This window comes from Lepisosteus platostomus, chromosome 10 (genome assembly GCF_059453375.1).
Source record: "Lepisosteus platostomus isolate fLepPlt1 chromosome 10, fLepPlt1.hap1, whole genome shotgun sequence".
Classification (NCBI taxonomy): domain Eukaryota; kingdom Metazoa; phylum Chordata; class Actinopteri; order Semionotiformes; family Lepisosteidae; genus Lepisosteus; species Lepisosteus platostomus.
The window spans coordinates 2,443,144-2,461,687 of NC_142620.1; the positions used below are offsets into that span (position 1 = coordinate 2,443,144).

Consider the following 18,544-nt stretch of genomic DNA (forward strand, 5'->3'; position numbering starts at 1 on the left):
GGGGACCAGAGAAAGAACTGATCTATCAATGAGCACATGGACAAAAAAAAGTGAGTTATGTTTCAGAACCAGTAAGCAGCTTAGCTGCTGAGTTGAATTTATTAGGTGCTGAAGAAATCAAGTTAGAGCTCAGAAGAGCTAGACCTTTGTTTAGGTATGAAAGTGTGAATTGTATCTGATCCTTTTTACCTCCTAGCAGAAGTGGGATGTTTTCACATTCAAAGGTCTCTGATACACACTACCCGAAACAGGTACAATATCTATCACTGTCTATGTTTTTCTGCTTAGAGTGTTCACAGAGTTGAAATTGTAAATATTGCTAGAGCACAAAATCAACTCTGGTGTTCCACCCTTAAAATACAAAAATGATACAAAATTCTAAAGTCATTTACAAGTAAAATTAACCTACTTGTTCTTAGTTTGATCCATAAGGGAAAAGGCCATCAAACCATAAATCACTTTTGCAGTCATAAGAACGCTGTTCATGTGGTTGTCATCTGTGAAGATACTCCAGGAAGCACGTTTTGCAGTAATAGGCAGTGTAGATTATTTGAGTTACTGTTTCAGTCATTTTTATTCTGCAAAACAAAGGAGTTTATAGGCACGACATACTGTAAATACATGTAAGAAAGTTTACGTTTTTCCCCAACCAGTTGTGTTTTATTGCTAGCGTAAGGAGTTAAGTTCACTAAAATGCCTTCATCACCTAGCAATAACCACTGTCAGTCATTCACTTGCTGTTTTTCTTTAGTCACACTGTATATGTCACAACTAGATGATATATACTGATACTGATGATGCTTACTTAGATAGCAACTCGTTGTAAATAGGACTGTTATTAGCACTCAGGATGTTTTGCCCCTGAGATATTTTTTAGTAATAAATGCAATTCAGTTGCCTTTTTCTACGTTTCAGGATTCTTAAACAATCATTGAGGGAGCTAATATTTGTGTTGCAATGTCTTGTGCATAGAACCAAAATGACTACCAAAGTCTTTTGTGAGTCATTTGCAATGCATCACCAGGTCGCAATTGAATCCTGATTTATCGGTTGTTTGAGGTTGTTACAGTGTGATGGATTATGTCTGATTCATGTAATGGCCACTGTTTCACATACAGCACATCTATGACATTGCAAAAGAGCTGAAAATTCATCCCACAGAGAAACCAGAGATGAGAAATTATCTGAAACCTTAGAGCTACGAATGATGCAATTGTCAGTTTAGATCTAATATAATAATTTTCACTTGACGAACATAAACATAAAATTGCGTTGAGCTGTACGGTTTATTTAATTTTATTAGACCAGAGAGAGATAATAAGATTGAATAGAATCCCTCATTTTATAAAACTTTACTGTCGTCTGAGCAGAATCTTTATGAGGCATACTGATAAAAATGTTTTTTTTTTAACTAACAGAAAAAGGTAGCAGCATTATTGAAGCATGAAAGCAATAAATAGCTACATCCAGAAACTGGAGTTTGCTCTTTTTTTTCTAATCAAATCAATGTCAAAGTAATCTTAAAAAAAGTGGCTCAGTATGCTTGTAGCTGGTGGGTGAGTTCTTGGGTAACAGCCTGTAGAAGTACAGTACGTGGTGAGCCCTAGCACAATAGATAGAAAATATGCATAATTTCAGTTTTATTAGCATAAAGGCAGGAATGCGGTGTGTTTATCTGCATGTGTGCACTATACTGTATGTACCTTTCTCTGTGTGTATGTAAACACTGTCCAAGCATCACCAGCTTTCAGGCTTCAGTTATTAAATATCACTCCCTGTGTTTGAAATAACCTTTCCTGTGGAGTCCTAAACATGCGTTTCAGTAGTTTACTCTTCTAAAGCTGTTGTGCTTTCATAAAGGATGTAAGTACTATACATGTCAAAAGTCTTAGTTCAGTATTTTCTATACAGTATATTGACTGTCACACATACATTTAATATCTTGTAGCTCTATTTGAAGTATTTTTTAAAACAAAGTCAGCCTATGAAAATCATGTCTATTTTCTAACTTGGGTGCTCTTTATCCATGTTCCCCAAAACCGAATTCCATGAGCCAATATTGCTGTGTGTATCTCAAATCACTGCTTCGGCATAAGGTGATAACCATTTCACAAGTTGTAACAGGGCAGCACGTGAAAGGCTGGATTCTACAGTGTGTTTCGGGTTGAGACAATTGGTTTGCAAGCTTAGTCTTTTAAGAGAATGGTTTTCACAGTACTTCTGCAAAAGATAGCAACAGATACAAGACATGCGATACGCCTATGGAGCCACAAGTGCTTTTCTGAAAAAAAGAAGCTGTGAAACGCACAATGCAGACTCCTTGGATGCTGCAGGTTAAATAATAGGAACTGTACATGATGCCAAGGTCATCAGCTGAGAATGGTCTTAAACAGCACTTGTCACCGTGGCTGAAAAAGGCATTGCCCTTGTACTGTACTTAATTTACCTGCACTTTAATAAAAAATGAATCAACATATTATGTGTTAAACATAAAACCGCTGTGGTATCTGTTAATTTGAACCACCAATTTGCTTTGACTTCTTTACACACCAGTCTTCACATAATCATCTTAAATACTTCTTGCAAAAACATCTTTCGGATTTCAGAATAGCCAGGGTTTGAAATTTCAAATTGTCATTCCTACTCCCCATTCTGAAATCCCAGTTTAATCACCCTCTATCTAAGGAGCTGAAATCCAATTGCTCAGCAGATAGATTTCAATCCCCTTGACTCTACCCTTTCAGAATAGCACGGTACTGCAGTGCTTCTTTCAAGACGTCCCCACTGGGAGTCCTGAACTGCTTAAAGCTTGCTATTTGAGATATTACTGGGGAGGGGTGAAAACCTGATAATAGTGTCATTGATGAGTGCATGATCAAAGTACAAATTTGTGGTGTTTCTCAGCTTCAATAATAGGAAATGCATTAAGCCCCTTGATTTACCACATAATGAAAATACAGAACATAGAATTAAAACTTCCATGAATCATATTAATTTACTTGTTCCTTCTATCTTTTAAAAGTGCTTTTGAAAAAGAGTGCTTTGGATCCTAAGTGTGCGTATGAGCTCGCCATAGTTTAATTTAGAATAGTGAACTGTACCATTCCATGAAATGCAGTCAAAATATAAAATATGCGTGTATATGTTTGTATGCACCTACTGTATAATGCCAAGCATGTATTTACTTTCTGTTTTAATTATTAATGACATCTGATGTTACTGAGACCATGATCCTTTATGAAAAACCCATTGCAGATGATCTATCAGCCCTGATTAGTGCCTCTCACTGCACATCAAAAGAATATGATCTCTTCAGAAACCTCTTGGCAGATGGCCAAGTCAGACGCTATTGCAAAGCTGCTGGTTGTCACCACAGAGCTCAAGGTGGTAGGGGTTAAAAATTTAGACTTACTGTACCTACTACATCATACAGATATGAATATGAAGCTCTTTTGCAACAAAGTCTCCCATAAGAATATTTGTGATGAGCGTACTGTAAGTGATTGAAACATGACCACTGGGAGTGTGCAGCAGAAGACTGGTGTTACAGTTGCAGAACGTCTAACTTGGAGATTCTCTTTTTCCTTTGAGTGGAAGGCTTTCTTTCTGCATAATCTAGACATGTTCCTTCCACATCGATGGAGAGCACAATGCAGAGTTTATCCAGATCTCTTTCTTAAAGCAGTGCTTGTATTCCACCCCTTCGTTACTGAGACACTGGAATTTCTTTACATTTGAGACCTTTGCATGAATTCCAGAAGGTGCAAACACGTCTTTGTACAGGAACTGAAAAGTAGATGGAAGAAAAATCACCACGCCTTGGCTGCAGAGGATTTTGCAGGTCTATTTTTCGATGAGATTTTATTCTGCTTTTCATTGTGCAATTAGCCTCTGCTTGTTCCTCATTCAATCCAAACCGATGTCAATATACAGTATGTACCCTACATCGTAAGGTTAGATGTATTATATAGTAGCAAATAAAAAATGTAGAACTGTGGCATCTTAAAATGAATGAAAATAAGTCTCTAAATGAAAAATATTGTATGCCAAGCACAGGAAAAACTAAGACAAGCCTTCTTTTGTTTACAGACATCATGTACATACCTCAATTGCATGAAAATGTCCCTGAATACTGATTGCATTTAGATCTCAGCATCTATAGTATATCACAGGAGTCAATATTAATTACTTTAGCTTTTATCGTTTCACAAGACTGAAAAGCAGGATCATGTAAATAGACTTCGAATTAAACTGCTGTTGAACGTGATACCATGACTTCTTTCAAGAACCGTTTGGATGAGATTCCCCTCATTTGGAATCGTTCTTACGTCTTTCTTGTGAGTTGCATCAGATGACTAGTTTTTAGGATAGAACTTTGATCCAAACAGTAGTGCCATATGTACAGTAGTGTGACCTTCATGGGAATTCCTGTCTGAGTTAAGAATCCTATTAGTTCAATTAACTTTGGTGTTATTAAATACTGCTGCAGTAGTTGGGGGAGGAGAAGCTAATTCTTCTGTAAGTGTGTAAAAAATGTTTTTGTAATAAAGTACACACTTTCTGCATCAGTTCTTCTTTTGATATAAATCTAGAATTAACTTTAAAAACTGAAATAGTGTATAATGTGCATAACCAGAAAGAGGTTGTGCATTACCGGTCATGTAAATGGTTAAAAGTTAACTGTTATAATTGTAAATTTATAAACCGCATAATTCTAAAAGCCTCATGCAATTATTCCAGTTGGTTCTTGTAAAGTATTATTAACAGCTTTAGTGGATGAACTAATGCGTCTGCCTGTTCATTACAACAGGTTAATAATTGAATTAAGCCCTAGACAGTAACTGTTTATGAAAACAAAATCAAGTCCTCTTCATGATTTGAACCAGAAACATAAACAGAACTAGAAAACAGTGGTAGTGTAGAAGTAAGGGTTAACATGACCTACAAATAATTGTGCATGCAGTCAGTTTTCTAATGGTTATGTGAATATAATTTTCATGTGACAGTTAAAAGCTGCTCAACATTTGTTATGTGCGGCAGTTCTGCTATACCCCTTAAATGTAATTTGATTAACAAACTCTCAAATATCACTGCAGGCATTAAAAACATTTGATAATAATAATCCCTTAACTCTTGGCAAATTGCTAACCTTCACTACAATTAATTTTCAATCCTTTGCATTTGCAATCCTTCAATTCTTTGCATTTGCAATATTGGTATTGTCTGCTGTACATACAGTATGTAGTCCCAGAGTTAAAATGTTAATTTAACTCTGTTAATTTAACTAATGTTAATTTAAAGAGATTCCCTGGTTTTTAAATTCTCCTACACATCTCCATGCCTTCCAGGATTAATTTGATTATTAGCCGGGGTGTACCTTAGTGTTGCCCTGTATTTAATATGACTTGTGCTGTCTTACTGTCGGGCTGTGTCAGCATCATGCCTTGGCAATCATTTTCAAATAGATATGTTTGAAACCTTGTTATATACAGTAATAAAGTGAATACATTAAATGTGATAATTGGACCCCTGCTGCAACAGACAGCAGCATGTAGTCCATTCCTGCTTTTTTTAAGTGGCAGCGTGTGTTAGACACATTAAGAACACAAGAGAGGCTACAAACTGAAAGGAGGCCGTTTTGCAGGTCCAGTCGTTTCTTGAGGGAAGACAAAGCAGCATCTTCAGGCACATGGCTGGATAGCTTGTGCCACACTCCCACAGACCCTTGTGTAAGAGGTGTTCTCAGCTCAGCACCGCTGGGGGTGTGCGCACACTGGCTGAAGCCCACAGCAGGGGACAGTTTCACAGCCTGCTGCTTCAGCTCGAGAAAGCAGTGCAGCACAGAGGCGTCCCATAACTTCAGAATGACTTTCGTTGCCTTTATTGCTTTTGGCACTCCATTGTTTTCATCAAAGTATTAAATTATTTCACGTTACCTAGTTTAAATTTAAAATGTTTCTGAAAAGCACTGACTCTGGTATATGTGTCATGCTGTGCTTATTATCCTCATTATTTTTGTTGCCATCAGCTTCTTAATTATTTAAGAGGAGTTTAATTACCAAGAGATGGGAAAACATTCTCTGAATGAAGAAGAGGTTAGGAACTCTTGAGTGGGTTTGGTCAAAGTGTTTTTTACTGGAGAGTCTGTTGCTGGTAGCAGATCTCTTTAATCCTCAGATGTCCCTAACCCAAACTCAGATGTCCAGGTTCACTATAGCGCAGAAGAGTGAGACTAGGACTGAGACTGAAAAGGATTCTAATTGTGAATGCCACTGTCAACCACATCAGTGGCCGAAAGTGTTGTCTTGTAACATACAGAAGAGTATGTTTTGTGGAAGCATGTATGTATTTTGGAACCCATGACAGGAGTTATTGTTTTATTTTGTGATCAGGGGTTATATTACTCTGTCATACCTACAGGAGTGAAATCTCATACTCTATACATACTGGCTTGTAGAGGCCACAAGTTTGTAATAATGATGCTACCCCTTATTTTATGCTTGTGCTCTCTTAAAGTTATTTAATGCAGTGTGTCTATAATACATCCATTTATACACTGTAATTTCTTAAGTGATGTTTCATATTGGATATTCTATATAAATCTCCAAACATGGTTAAAATATGCTTACATTTTCAGAAGGGAGAACATCCCAAAATCTATACTAAAAATACATATACCCTTTATCTGAATACAACACTTATACTCTTCCACTTTACGTACTGTATATATATATATTGTCTGCATGGTTCACTTTACTGTTTAATGTATTAAAGTGTTCACAGTAATTTGAAATGCACTCAGTTGTCGTCTTCATCCTCTCTCCTCCTCTTCAGTCACAGAGAAGTGTCCACATGAATGATCATGTCTGCTTTTGTCATTCTGCTGAATTTCTGAAAACTAACATGTGGTATCTTCACGATATCCTAGTGTCTCCATGTAACAACACAATAAGAATCCTATCGGTTCACTTATACCTGAAAAATAGGAAGAATTATAAAGTAATTCCAAGATTCTGGTACTGATCAGGACCTGACTTTGCCAACTGATTAAGTCTACTGTGATGGTTTCATGATCCACAGTAAAACATGAACAACAATAAAGGATGGAAATTGAGGAGACTGATTTTAGGTTTGAAATGAGGAGGCAATTCTGTATACAAGAAACTGACAGAGGTATGCAAAAACTACTTGACTGTGTTTTTTTGCACTTACAAGGAATGGTGTTGACAAGTATTTTGGGTCAGTTTGGTCCTGTCAAGGTTACCTGGTGACTTGCTTGTAACATCTGATCTTCTTGTAATTGGGAATAGTTGTGTAACATGTGACCACACTGAACTATCATATCAGATGCAGACAGAATGCTACAGTATGTCTATTGTAGCTGCAGCTTCTGTAAATCTGATATTATTGTTCCTCTGTCTTACAGCAAGGCTGAGATGAAATGAAGTATGAGACGTCAAGAGTGAACCCATGCCCTTGTTTTGTTGTAAACATGTCTTTGAAGGCCGATGGCTGTGGGCATACCTCGTAAAGGCCTGTTAAATTGTTCTGTATGTCCCCACCAAGTTCCATGTGCAGTTTTACACAGCTAGAGGGAGGACAACTGATTGGTGCACACGCACACTGATTTAGAGTGGAGCATGAGGGCCAGATGCTTCCTGTCACTGGGGAGTCAAGAAAGCAATAAAGCCAGCTGTCTTTGAGCTTTAAAAAAGACAAGCCATCTTTACCATTCCCAATCTGAGTTAGACTAGATGCTTTAAGGTGGATAGCTCACTGCTCTGATATTAAAAACGTTTGTGAGGTACAGTATCTGTCTTCAGCTGCCACTTTGATCAGCTGCCCCCCAGATGAGCTTCACGATAAGTCATGTTCTTGTTGGCTTGTCTTGTTACATCAGACCCATTATTCTAAACCTATATTACAATTTTCTCTAGTGAACTTCATTTGTTCTCGAAGCTGATACCTTGGCTCCTTCTAAAAAGCTGCAGTTGGACAAGATCATCTCATCAGCTAGGCACTAGTAACCCAATGATCTAGAAGGTCTGGATGGCCCCCCTCTTATTGGTAGCATCCCTACAATCCTTAATATACTTTTAATTAAAAATAAATCCTGATTAAGCTGGCTCTTAATAAATATGTTTGAACACAAGCTGTTTTCTTTTGATGATTTTTGATAAAATGAATTTATAACTACAGTTCTCAGAGTTTATTTTACTACATCATTCTCAAAGAGTGATGACTTTCTATCCCAGTTCTGAGAACTTCTCTTGTTGACCACTGAACAGCAGTGCCACAGGGTACAGTAATGGAGCCCACAAAACAGCCTGCAGTATGTTGACAATTAAATTACAGTAGCTGATTGTTTAAAGAGGTGGCAGCACCAACATCGCCATCCGGCTAAGGATCTGTGCCTGTGGCTGGAAGGTTGCTGGTTCAAATCCTGCAGCCGGCAGAGGACTCCTACTCCGCTGGGCCCCTGAGCAAGGCCCTTAACCCCAACTGCTCCAGTGGCGCCGTATAAATGGCTGATCCTGCGCTCTCACCCCCAGCTTCTCTCCCTGTCTGTGTGTCTCGTGGAGAGCAGGCTGGGGTATGCGAAAAGACAAATTCCTAATGCAAGAAATTGTATATGGCCAATACAGTGATCTATGTACAGTATATGTTGTAGAGGCCAGGGATGAAGCAAGTATAGCGGGCAATGAAGCATTCTTCTATGGAGCCCACATAGATGTTGGGCCCACACTGGTACCTACAGCAACTGCGCTCACCAGAGATCTATTGATCTATTGAAAGAAACTATATTTGGGTTGAGAACCAAATCAGCATCTCCTATAAGGCTGGGAATTGGGGGATTCAACACTGCTCGTTTGTGAAGTGTGTGTTGGAGAGCTGTTAGGCTGTCATCATGGGGAATGACCGTGTATAAGGGTGTGATGTCCACGGTGAAGATAAAAACTGGACCTTGACATTGAAGGTTGTCAAACTGCGCAAAGAGCATGGTTAGTAAGACATGTCCCCTGCACTGAAGGGCAGAGAGGCAATAGCTTATCTTTTAAATGTGAAAGGGAGAGCAAGATAGGATATATTGTTTATAATTGGTAGATTTAGAATTCTGATACATTCTGCATCTTCTCAGCATCAGCATCTTGTTTGCTGTGCGTTTTAACAGCTAAATGTATGATTATGCTGTCATTCTTCCCATCTTTCTGAGTGAGACAAAAAAGAGATAAATATTAAAGAGTCCCTACAGTTTAGATTGAGTACTCTCCTTATCCTCCTCTACATCAACACTGTAGTGACTGTTGAAATTAATACCAGATGTGCCTTGTCTATGACTCTTTCTTAAAAAAATACTTTACTACAGTAAATGGAAAGGGAATGGGGAAAAGTATCAAATGAGCTTTCTGTGTTTTTTCAGATGGCTGAAAACAATTATTCAGTACCTATTGGTGGGCATAAATGCTGTCATTATTACTCCCTTCCCTCTCAAAATTGAGGTTGTCACTTGCTATTCATGATAAGAAATGTACATACTTATCTACAATGGAAAGTAACTTTGCATTATGCGAGCTGGGAAATCATTAAGAAGCAAAAATGTTTTGGATGTAAATGTACAATGTGTGGTGTAACCACTGCAGAATGAGTCTTTGTTATGTGGCTGTTACCGTAAAGTATATTGTTGTGTTTTACTATTGCTAAGCAGAAGGATACACAGATAACTACTGTATAAGGTTGATATGTCTTTCTGCTTTTATAGACTTGTGTTTAAATTTCCATTAATCAAGTTTCTTGTGTTTTTTACACTCTCTGTGCAAAGCGTTTTGGAATCTATTATTCTGAACAAATGTTTACTGCCTACAGTTGTCTGAAGATGCTTCCCAAGCCACATATCGTCAATCCTAATTTAAAACCTTATGCTAAATAAGACATCTTGAGGAGCGTAATCTGTTTGTCTACATTCAAGCAGATGCCTTCGTGGCCAGACTTTTGAGTTTCAGATGAATGCTTTTTTTTAAGATCTCACAGGCATTTAAACATTTAGAGCTAAAGTAATATGAAATGCTCCCAATTACTGTACATAATAAAAACCAATAAAACCAATAAGCTCTCAGATGCAGCGCAGGATTCAGTCAGGTTGCTCTGTTCCTTTCAGATCAGGTTTCCTGACGTCCTTCTGTTTTTCTTGCAGCTGGGGCGACATACATCTTTGGCAAAGGGGGAGGACTCATAACCTTCACATGGCCTTCGAACGACAGACCCAGCACTCGCACCGACCGCCTGGCGGTGGGCTTCAGCACGTCCCTCAAGGATGGGATCTTGGTCCGAGTGGACAGCGCTCCGGGGCTTGGGGACTTCCTGCAGCTGCACATCGTGAGTCTACAATATCTTCCCCAATCGGTCTCGGCCAGGCCACAGGAGAGCAGCCATGTGATAAACCAATGTGCAGCAGGTAGTGAGGTTGTGTAGGTAGCAGAAATGCAACAAATGAGTAGTGGAGCCAGCAGCACTTGTTGAGTTTTCTGTGCCTCTGCGCATTTGCATAAAATGTTTGTTTTATTCAGTACATATCCATCGTTCTCTTCCTAATAAGAAAATTCTTCGTGCCTTGAAAAACAGTACGTCTAGATATTTTCACCCAGCCGGCCCAATCTTCCCATGGTTCCAGGGTGAGAAAAGAGTTGCCTTGCGCGAAAGCAGACGTCCTTTGAGTCTCCAGGGGAAGAATAAAGGGCCAGATAGGATTCAATCTGGGTGATACAACATGGTGGTGTTTTCTTTTACAGAACACAGGGAGATGGGAGGCAGACGTAAATGTCTGCTTGAGTGGCAGGGCTGCCAGTTTGAAACTGACCCAGACAAGTCGTCTGTACACAGACCCCCCGTGGTTTTCATGCTGTTTTCCCATTACCTCCTCCTACGATCTTAAGCCACGCTTCATCAAATCTTTCCTGTAAGGTTATAGGAATGCAGCCTCCAGGAATTTCCAGCACATTTCTACCACACCTAAAGGCATAGAAATGTCAACAGAAATAGATGGAATTTAAAATTTGCAGCACTACATGTACCTTTTGGTTTCGAAAGCACATACCTACCAAAATGGCACCTCCTCAAGGGAAGGTTTCAGCGATAGTTATGTTTATTGTCATTTTCCTTCACGCTATCCATAGCACAGATGTCGGATGAGAGTGCTTATGAAAGGCTGTGTAACCTTATATTTAACCCGTTTCTCAGTTTGAGGCTGATGTACGCTTTGATGCTAGAAAAAGAGAGACAGTAACCTATAATAATAAGCTGTGCTCAGCATTTCTTCATCTGAGATTCAAGATCTTCAGTGCCTGTGGAGGTAGAGGGGAGGAAAAGCACTCTTTAAAAATTCTCAATATTAAACGAAAGAATAAACGAGACAATTCCAGTACTGTGTTGAGTTAAGGATTATGGGCAGTTAAAATGGTGAGACAGATGAGGTCTGCTAATTTGAAATATCTACCAATTAGACAAATCTGTGGTGCCTGAAGAAGCTGTAATTGGCATTGCCCTCTTCTCATGGTAATCCTGAATGTACAGCCTCACCCATCCAGTGGACAGTTCAGTTAATCCTTTACTGCATGTAAATGTATTTACTGCAGTTCATTTCTACAGTATTGTGAAAGAGTTGGCCTAGTGTTAATTAGCCTTCCTACATGCAGATCATTTGGGTTATAATTGTACCATTATTCTGCAGTTGTAGCTTTCTGTTCTTCAGCATTAATACAAGTCCTTAAATTAGAAAAAATGAAGCCCTGTGTGTATACAGTGAAAGGAATGATAGATTTATTGAGCATTTCTTGATTTTGGTGTTGTGATGAAGACAGGTTCTATATTCATCTCATGACCTCTCAGGGGGTCTGAGGAAAAGAGTCTTTATTATCCCCAAGGGGCAATTTGTTTAAATATAAAGAAAACATACAAACAAACTATACACATAAACATGAATAAGAGAAGCATCTGTTGAGCAAGGTTGGCCATACATTCCCATCCTGTCCAAGAACAAGAACTTCTCCAGATGCCCATACTGTACATACTGTAGGGTTGGGAAGTCTCTGTTTAGTTTTGTCGTCTTCATACTGATCCTGAGTGTGGAGATAAGCTAATACATTTTCAATGATGAATGTGATGAGAAATATTTTGCCAAGGATCTTTGAAAGTTTATTATTTAGCATGTCTCAGTTGTAGTGGACTGTTTCTCCTGGACTCTGAAAGTAACACAGCCCTTAGCTGGGATGTGATAAGGCCTGACCTTGTGGAGGGAACTGTCTAGAACATACAGTACAACTAAATGATTTTTGAAAACTTCTGTGTTTTCTGTTTTTCTTGGCAAAGGAAAATTAGATCTGTGTGAAATTTTGTTTTTGAATTGTTTTGTTTTAAATCTGAAATGTAAGATTTCAGATCTTGAATCATCTGATAATCACCGTTACTTAGCTACAAAAAACAAATAGAAAAGTGAGGAAGATAGTGCAATCCCTTCATTTTCAAGCACCATCAAATTTTAGGATGTTCTGAAAGTATTTGCCTAAACAGTGCACAGTATCAGACTCTTGGAATATTTCATCTGAAAAGCCAAATGCTGGGGGAGTGGACCGTGAATGATACCTAAAAATTTGCTCTTCATTGCATATTTATGGCATTAAATGGTCAATTTATAAATAATTCAGGGACTCTATAATACTTGCTGGCTTTGTTATTAACCTTCTGTTTAGAAAGACATAAAGAGACATTTTTAAGCTATGTGTTTTCGGCAGGGGGTCTTCCCTTCATTAATAAAATATGAAGATACAACATAAAAAGTACCTGCTGGATTTGGATTGAACAGAGAGCCCTGAGGTCGCATGATGTCTAGGTATTGCAGTATCCACAGGCAGGGCTGCAGTTGATCAAAGGACATTGTGTCGTTATTCTTTCCAGTTTGCAGTTTTTTCTTTACTGCCATAATTGTCCCGAAACAATTCTTATGACTAACAAAGACATGTGGACCTGTAAGTCTCAAGATAATGAGTTTTAAAAGCCTGAATAGAACATTCTACAAAATGAAGTCTGAGAGGAAAAAAACATTTTAAAGGATTTTTTAAATATTTTAGGGAAACATTTTCTTTATGTACATAATGTGCTTGTTTCTCGAAAGGCTCGTCATGTCAATTAACAGGCCAAAACTAATTAGATTTGCTCAGAAATTAGTGACCTTGTACTTTAATGAGTCTCTGCATCTACTAGTAGCTCTTTTTTCATAGGATAATTGCCCTGCAGCTTCATTCACACGTTCCATCTGTCCACCAGTTTTATTGAGGCTTTTAGCCGGTGTCTTCTGGGAGCTCTTGAGACCATTGATACACAACAAGACCACTGAAATTTCCAACCTAATTTTTCCCCCTTTGTGTGATTAGTTTTAGATGCCAACAGTATCCACTTAATGACAGCAGACCTGAAGAAATGAGTGTAATGAATGGAGCCATATAAGTCACTTTAGGAATGTTGTACTAAACTCCTCATGTTGCATGTCGATAAAATGTTCATTAGCTCTTTTGAAGGGTCCTGTCCCTTGCTTTAGAGTTTTTGCTTATTTTACTGATTCCGTTTTTGATTTTAATAATTGGATTTAAAAATATATATATATTTCACTTGGCTTCCTTTTGAATTTTGAATTTTAGATTTTCCACATGTGAAAGATGCTAAAAAGATCACAGTTTGTTCCTAAAATGTCTTTGCAGGATTGTTGAAGATTTCTTTGTTGAAGCTCCTGTAGACCTTTGCCTCTTCACTATTGACCTGACTATTTGTTGTTTGTCATGGCTATTACTTTTTTCACTTAGTTTGTATTCAGAAGTGCTTCCAAAATGCTGAATATGAAAGCTGTGCAGTGATTTGAAGAGCTACATAATGTGCTTTCTTTGGCTGACTGAGTAAGTAAAGCTGGAATGTGTCAAATGTCATTCAGAATACTTTAAAAATAAGAAGGCATTAATATCCTAAATTTTCTTTGACATTTTAAATGCCTGGCATATTTAACTTAAAATCTAAAATAACTTTCCCTGTTTCTTTAAACCCAGTGGATTATAACACATTTTGTATGGTTTGAAGTTAATGACAATAACATCTTCACTTCAGACGTGGAAATAATCGGTTTTCCTAATCTCCCTTTTCCCTTAAAAAACAGTCTGAAACTTTCATATTTTCTGTCACAAATCTCAAAATTATAGAAATGTATTAGTGTCTTCTTTCCTTAAAAGGGACTCCCCCACAGGGGTATGATTGTATATTGCTAGAGAGGGTACTGATGTGTTTGCACAGAGGAGGGCTAATCTAATCAGATAGGAGTCTCAGTTGAGTGGAGACCAGATGCCTGAACAACTGGAATAAACTGGATTTATAAGACCAGACTTTTCTAGGAAATTCTCCAAGTCATCAACACTGTCTTTAAAAAAATGAGGATGAAAGATAGCAGAAGCCTGGAGTGAGAAACTTGCAGCATCAAAGATCATCCTGACCCCTCTATCCCTGCTTGATGAACCAAAACCTGTCAGGTGTTGGGCGCTGAAGAAACTCATATTACATTTAGAAAAAGAAGGTATAATGAATTCTTAGAAAAACTATATTCTTAAATATTCCAAGCAGATTTTGTCACATTTTTTAATTATTTTTGGATAATTGTTTTGGATAGCCACCTTTGCTTGTTCCATTTTTAGAACTTTCCTACCTGTGCAAAGATTTACTGTATGTCTATCTCTCTTTTCAACCAATTTAGTCTATCCTGTATCTGTCGTTTTACCTACAGTATATTTGCTCTATAATCTTTTTTAATTATAAACTCTTTGTGCTCTAGCATGCGCTAGAGATGTTAAAATTCTGACCAGAAAGGAGTGGATATGAGTCCAGATTGCAGCTCTCCTCTTAGAGATTTGTAACATTAGCAAGTTCAAGCCTGGTCTCTCTGGGTCCATGCAGAACATGCCATTTAATGAACAATCATCTATCCTTTAACCTTTTTGAGCAAGGGTCACTGGTTGCACAGTGGAATACCTTGTTGGACAAAGTCCCAGAGCAAAGTAAATGTCAGCTTGAATGCCCTTCAAATACTAGCTAAATGGCATTCTCAGCTGAAGAGTTTGCACATCCCTTGTAGAGAAAAATGAATGACATCATTAGAACTTTTGTTTTTAGTGCTCACAAAGTCTTTTGTTATTCATTTTTTAACTCATTTATGGAACCCTGCTCTTTATGTAAAGGGATAGCAAAATGTGAAAAGAAACCATATACAGGGCTACTGTAAATATGTTGTCCTTGGAACTAGACTGTGTCATCTTGGATGCAGTGTAAAAACTGTTATCAACAAGATGAGCAATTTTCAGCACTATAATACCAACAGAGTGTCATGCTTCTGGGTAATCTAAGCTCATCTCTCTGATGAGAGTGAGAGATGGTCTGAGAACTGCATTCCCTGAGCTACCAGACTCTTTCTGAGGCATGAATGAGTTAGACTGCGGTGAGCTCTATCCTCATGGGTCCATTAGGTTGGCAGTATCCACCTCCAGCTGAGAAATGTGTCCATCTGGTTCTAAGCAATGAATATCATTCTAAATCATCAATTGGTGAGTCTCAAATGTTTGATGCAAGATCAGATTTAGAAATGAGAATATAACTGTTCAGAGCTGACAGCTCAGATATTAGTGAAACAGTCAACAGAGCATAAGTGTTTGGATAGAGAAAATAATATATAAATCACAAATGTCCTTTATTTTTGTCTGTAATCAGACGGCTAATGTGAAATGTCATTTCAGGGACATGTAATCCACACTGTTCAGAAAACCACCAAAACTACTATGTCAACAGACTGCTCTTTTTTTTGGCAGTTTGAATGCTTTTAAACATCCTGGATCTTATCACCCAGATAGGCTCACCTTACTCTGTGAAATCTGTTCCATATGCATAGACTTGTATAAAAATAAATAGCACTCTGAATCTTCTTATTTAGCGGTGACAGTAATGTAGTCTAAAGAGGTGCCACAATCCTCTGAGCAGACTGAATTTATGGTCCTCAAGCTAAAGAATTTTCATAACTCTACAGCAACTGCAGAACACTCTGTTGTTTGTGCCCAGAGTCACCATCTGCTAGGAAATACAGCTGCCAAGACTCTTTTACATGTTACTTTACTCAATGCAAAAACACAAAACTGGGATTCTCGTGTGAGGTAGAAAATGCTGTGTATAAATTTAACAACTCAGCAAATTAATTTAAATGCCTTTTTCTATTTGAACTTTCAAACTAATTGGATAAACTTTCACAAAGCAAGATAATTACATGATTTTTCATGATTTTTCTCACAGAGAAATCTGTAAAGCAAACCCATAAAGGTTTGAATATTCATGCAATTGTGGCTTTTTGTGACTTTTCCATTTTTCTTTAATATTAATTATCTACTTCTTTCTTGTTTTTTTTGTTTTAAATGTGAGAAATAGATTGTGTATATAACAAATATTAATTGCTTCTTTGAAGTGTCATGACTGCAAGTTTTAAAGCAACAAAATGTGAACACCGTGCAAGGAACTGAATACTTTTGCAAGGCAGTATGTGTTACAAATGATATCTAATATCAAATCCACTTAAGATCACTCAAGAAATATACTATTATAACAGATAATACATGTAAGAGGTTGATCAAAGCCATACTGCACATAACTCATTAGATCCATTTTTTTTAAACACTGTTATTGATTTAAAGGTAAAACAAGTCAAAGAAAGACTAAAATAATAGTATCATACTGTATCTATCCTGAGTCCAGTCATTTAGAATCACTAACAGGTTGCTGTTCTCACATTGACAGCACACAAAGTATAAATTGTCCATGTGCTGACATTCTGTGCCACTTAACCTGTTGACTGAAATCCTATACGAGAGAAAGATCTAAAGGTACAGAAAATCAATGGTGTTGATCCCTTTTAATCATCGGGCCCATAACTACATATTGCTTGTCGATTTTCAATTGCATGCGCGTTTCTTTAATCATTGACATGCAAACAGCTTTCCTCAGTGCTTTAATTTAATCTGAGGCGGCTTAACAAAGGGTGCTACAATTACCTTTGCTTGTTTCGGTTACCACAGTTGAAATGAATTCTGTCACTTAGCATTGAGACATTTGCACAAACTTCTGTTCCAATTACTTCTAGACACTAGAGAATCCAAATGACATGTACCACACAGAAACTTCAGAATTTTCCTTCAAAGGCCATATATTCCCTGGTCACCATCATTTTTTCAATATTTTTTTCGAATGTTTATCTATGACAGCCATCAGATAAAACACCCTGCGACTGCAACATACAGTAGAGTCAATGGAGCTTATTATTTACCACATCAAAACACATGAAACAAAGTGATTTTTTTAAACAAAGGCATCAGAAAGTACTGTGTTAATGTTCCTGTTTATTTAATACTTTCAAGTATACATGCAATTCTGATTGCTTCTTGTTAAGATATCTAATGTAAATGTGTGAAACTGACATTGTATTGATTACAGAACATTCAGTATACTGTACTATAGAGAGAATTGTCTTCATTCTCTGATTGCTGTGTATTAAACCGATATTATTCTTAGTATTTCTAAAACCTGTACTGTATATACACAAAGGAAGCAACACATTAAATTACATTAAAGAGTTTAAGAGTCAAATAAATACAGTATGTCATAGAGATCGAGTTTAAGGGTCGAACACAGCCCTAATACAGGGCTGTCCAACATTTAGCAGCAACAGTCAAAACCTGCAACGATACTTAACTCAGCAGGCTGGCCTTGTCGCAGGTCAGAGAACCAGCACACGAGAAGCTCCAGAGAAACTGTAAAAATGATCCTGGAGTCAGATTTGCAGAAGCACTGCCATTCTGAGAGGGTGTACATGGAACACAGTGTATCCCACAGTTCGATTTCCACGACCACTGCTGTAACAGAAGTCCTCCAGGGCGTCCGTCGGGGCGTGAGCGAGCGCGGTGCACGGGGAGGGAGGCAGCCGCCGCCGGAGGCGCTCGGGGGGCCGGCTCCCTTCAGGCCCTGGCAGTGCGGCCCCGTGGGCAGACCGCTCTGTGGCCACTCTGTGTGGTACTGCAAGACTGGCTCTGCCCAGCCGTGACGTCCTCAGCTCCTGCCACCGCACCGAGCACAGACCATAATTCTTAATAATAATTATAATAATAATTATAATAATAATAATAATAATAATAATAATAATAATTGTTTACACTTATGTAGCACTTTTCTGGACACTCCACTCAAAGCACTTTACAGGTAATGGGGACTCCCCTCCACCACCACCAGTGTGCAGCCCCACCTGGATGATGCGACGGCAGCCATGGTGCGCCAGAACGCTCCCCACACACCAGCTATCAGTGGGGAGGAGAGCAGAGTAATGAAGCCAGTTCAGAGATGGGGATTATTAGGAGGCCATGATTGGTAAGGACCAATGGGAAATTTGGCCAGGACACCAGGGTAACACCCCTACTCTTTTCGAGAAACG

General features: G+C 38.2%; 1 protein-coding gene across 41 annotated transcripts in view; it reads left to right on the top strand.

Annotated features, from left to right (window-relative positions):
• LOC148653013 (neurexin-3a) overlaps positions 1-18,544 on the top strand; it is a 386,386-nt gene that overhangs the window by 269,585 nt on the left and 98,257 nt on the right. For all 41 annotated transcript variants that reach the window (XM_088647457.1, XM_088647475.1, XM_088647430.1 and 38 more), the window contains one exon: positions 10,193-10,374. In XM_088647457.1, the coding sequence (XP_088503583.1) occupies positions 10,193-10,374 (182 nt within the window). The remainder of the gene's footprint in view (positions 1-10,192; positions 10,375-18,544) is intronic.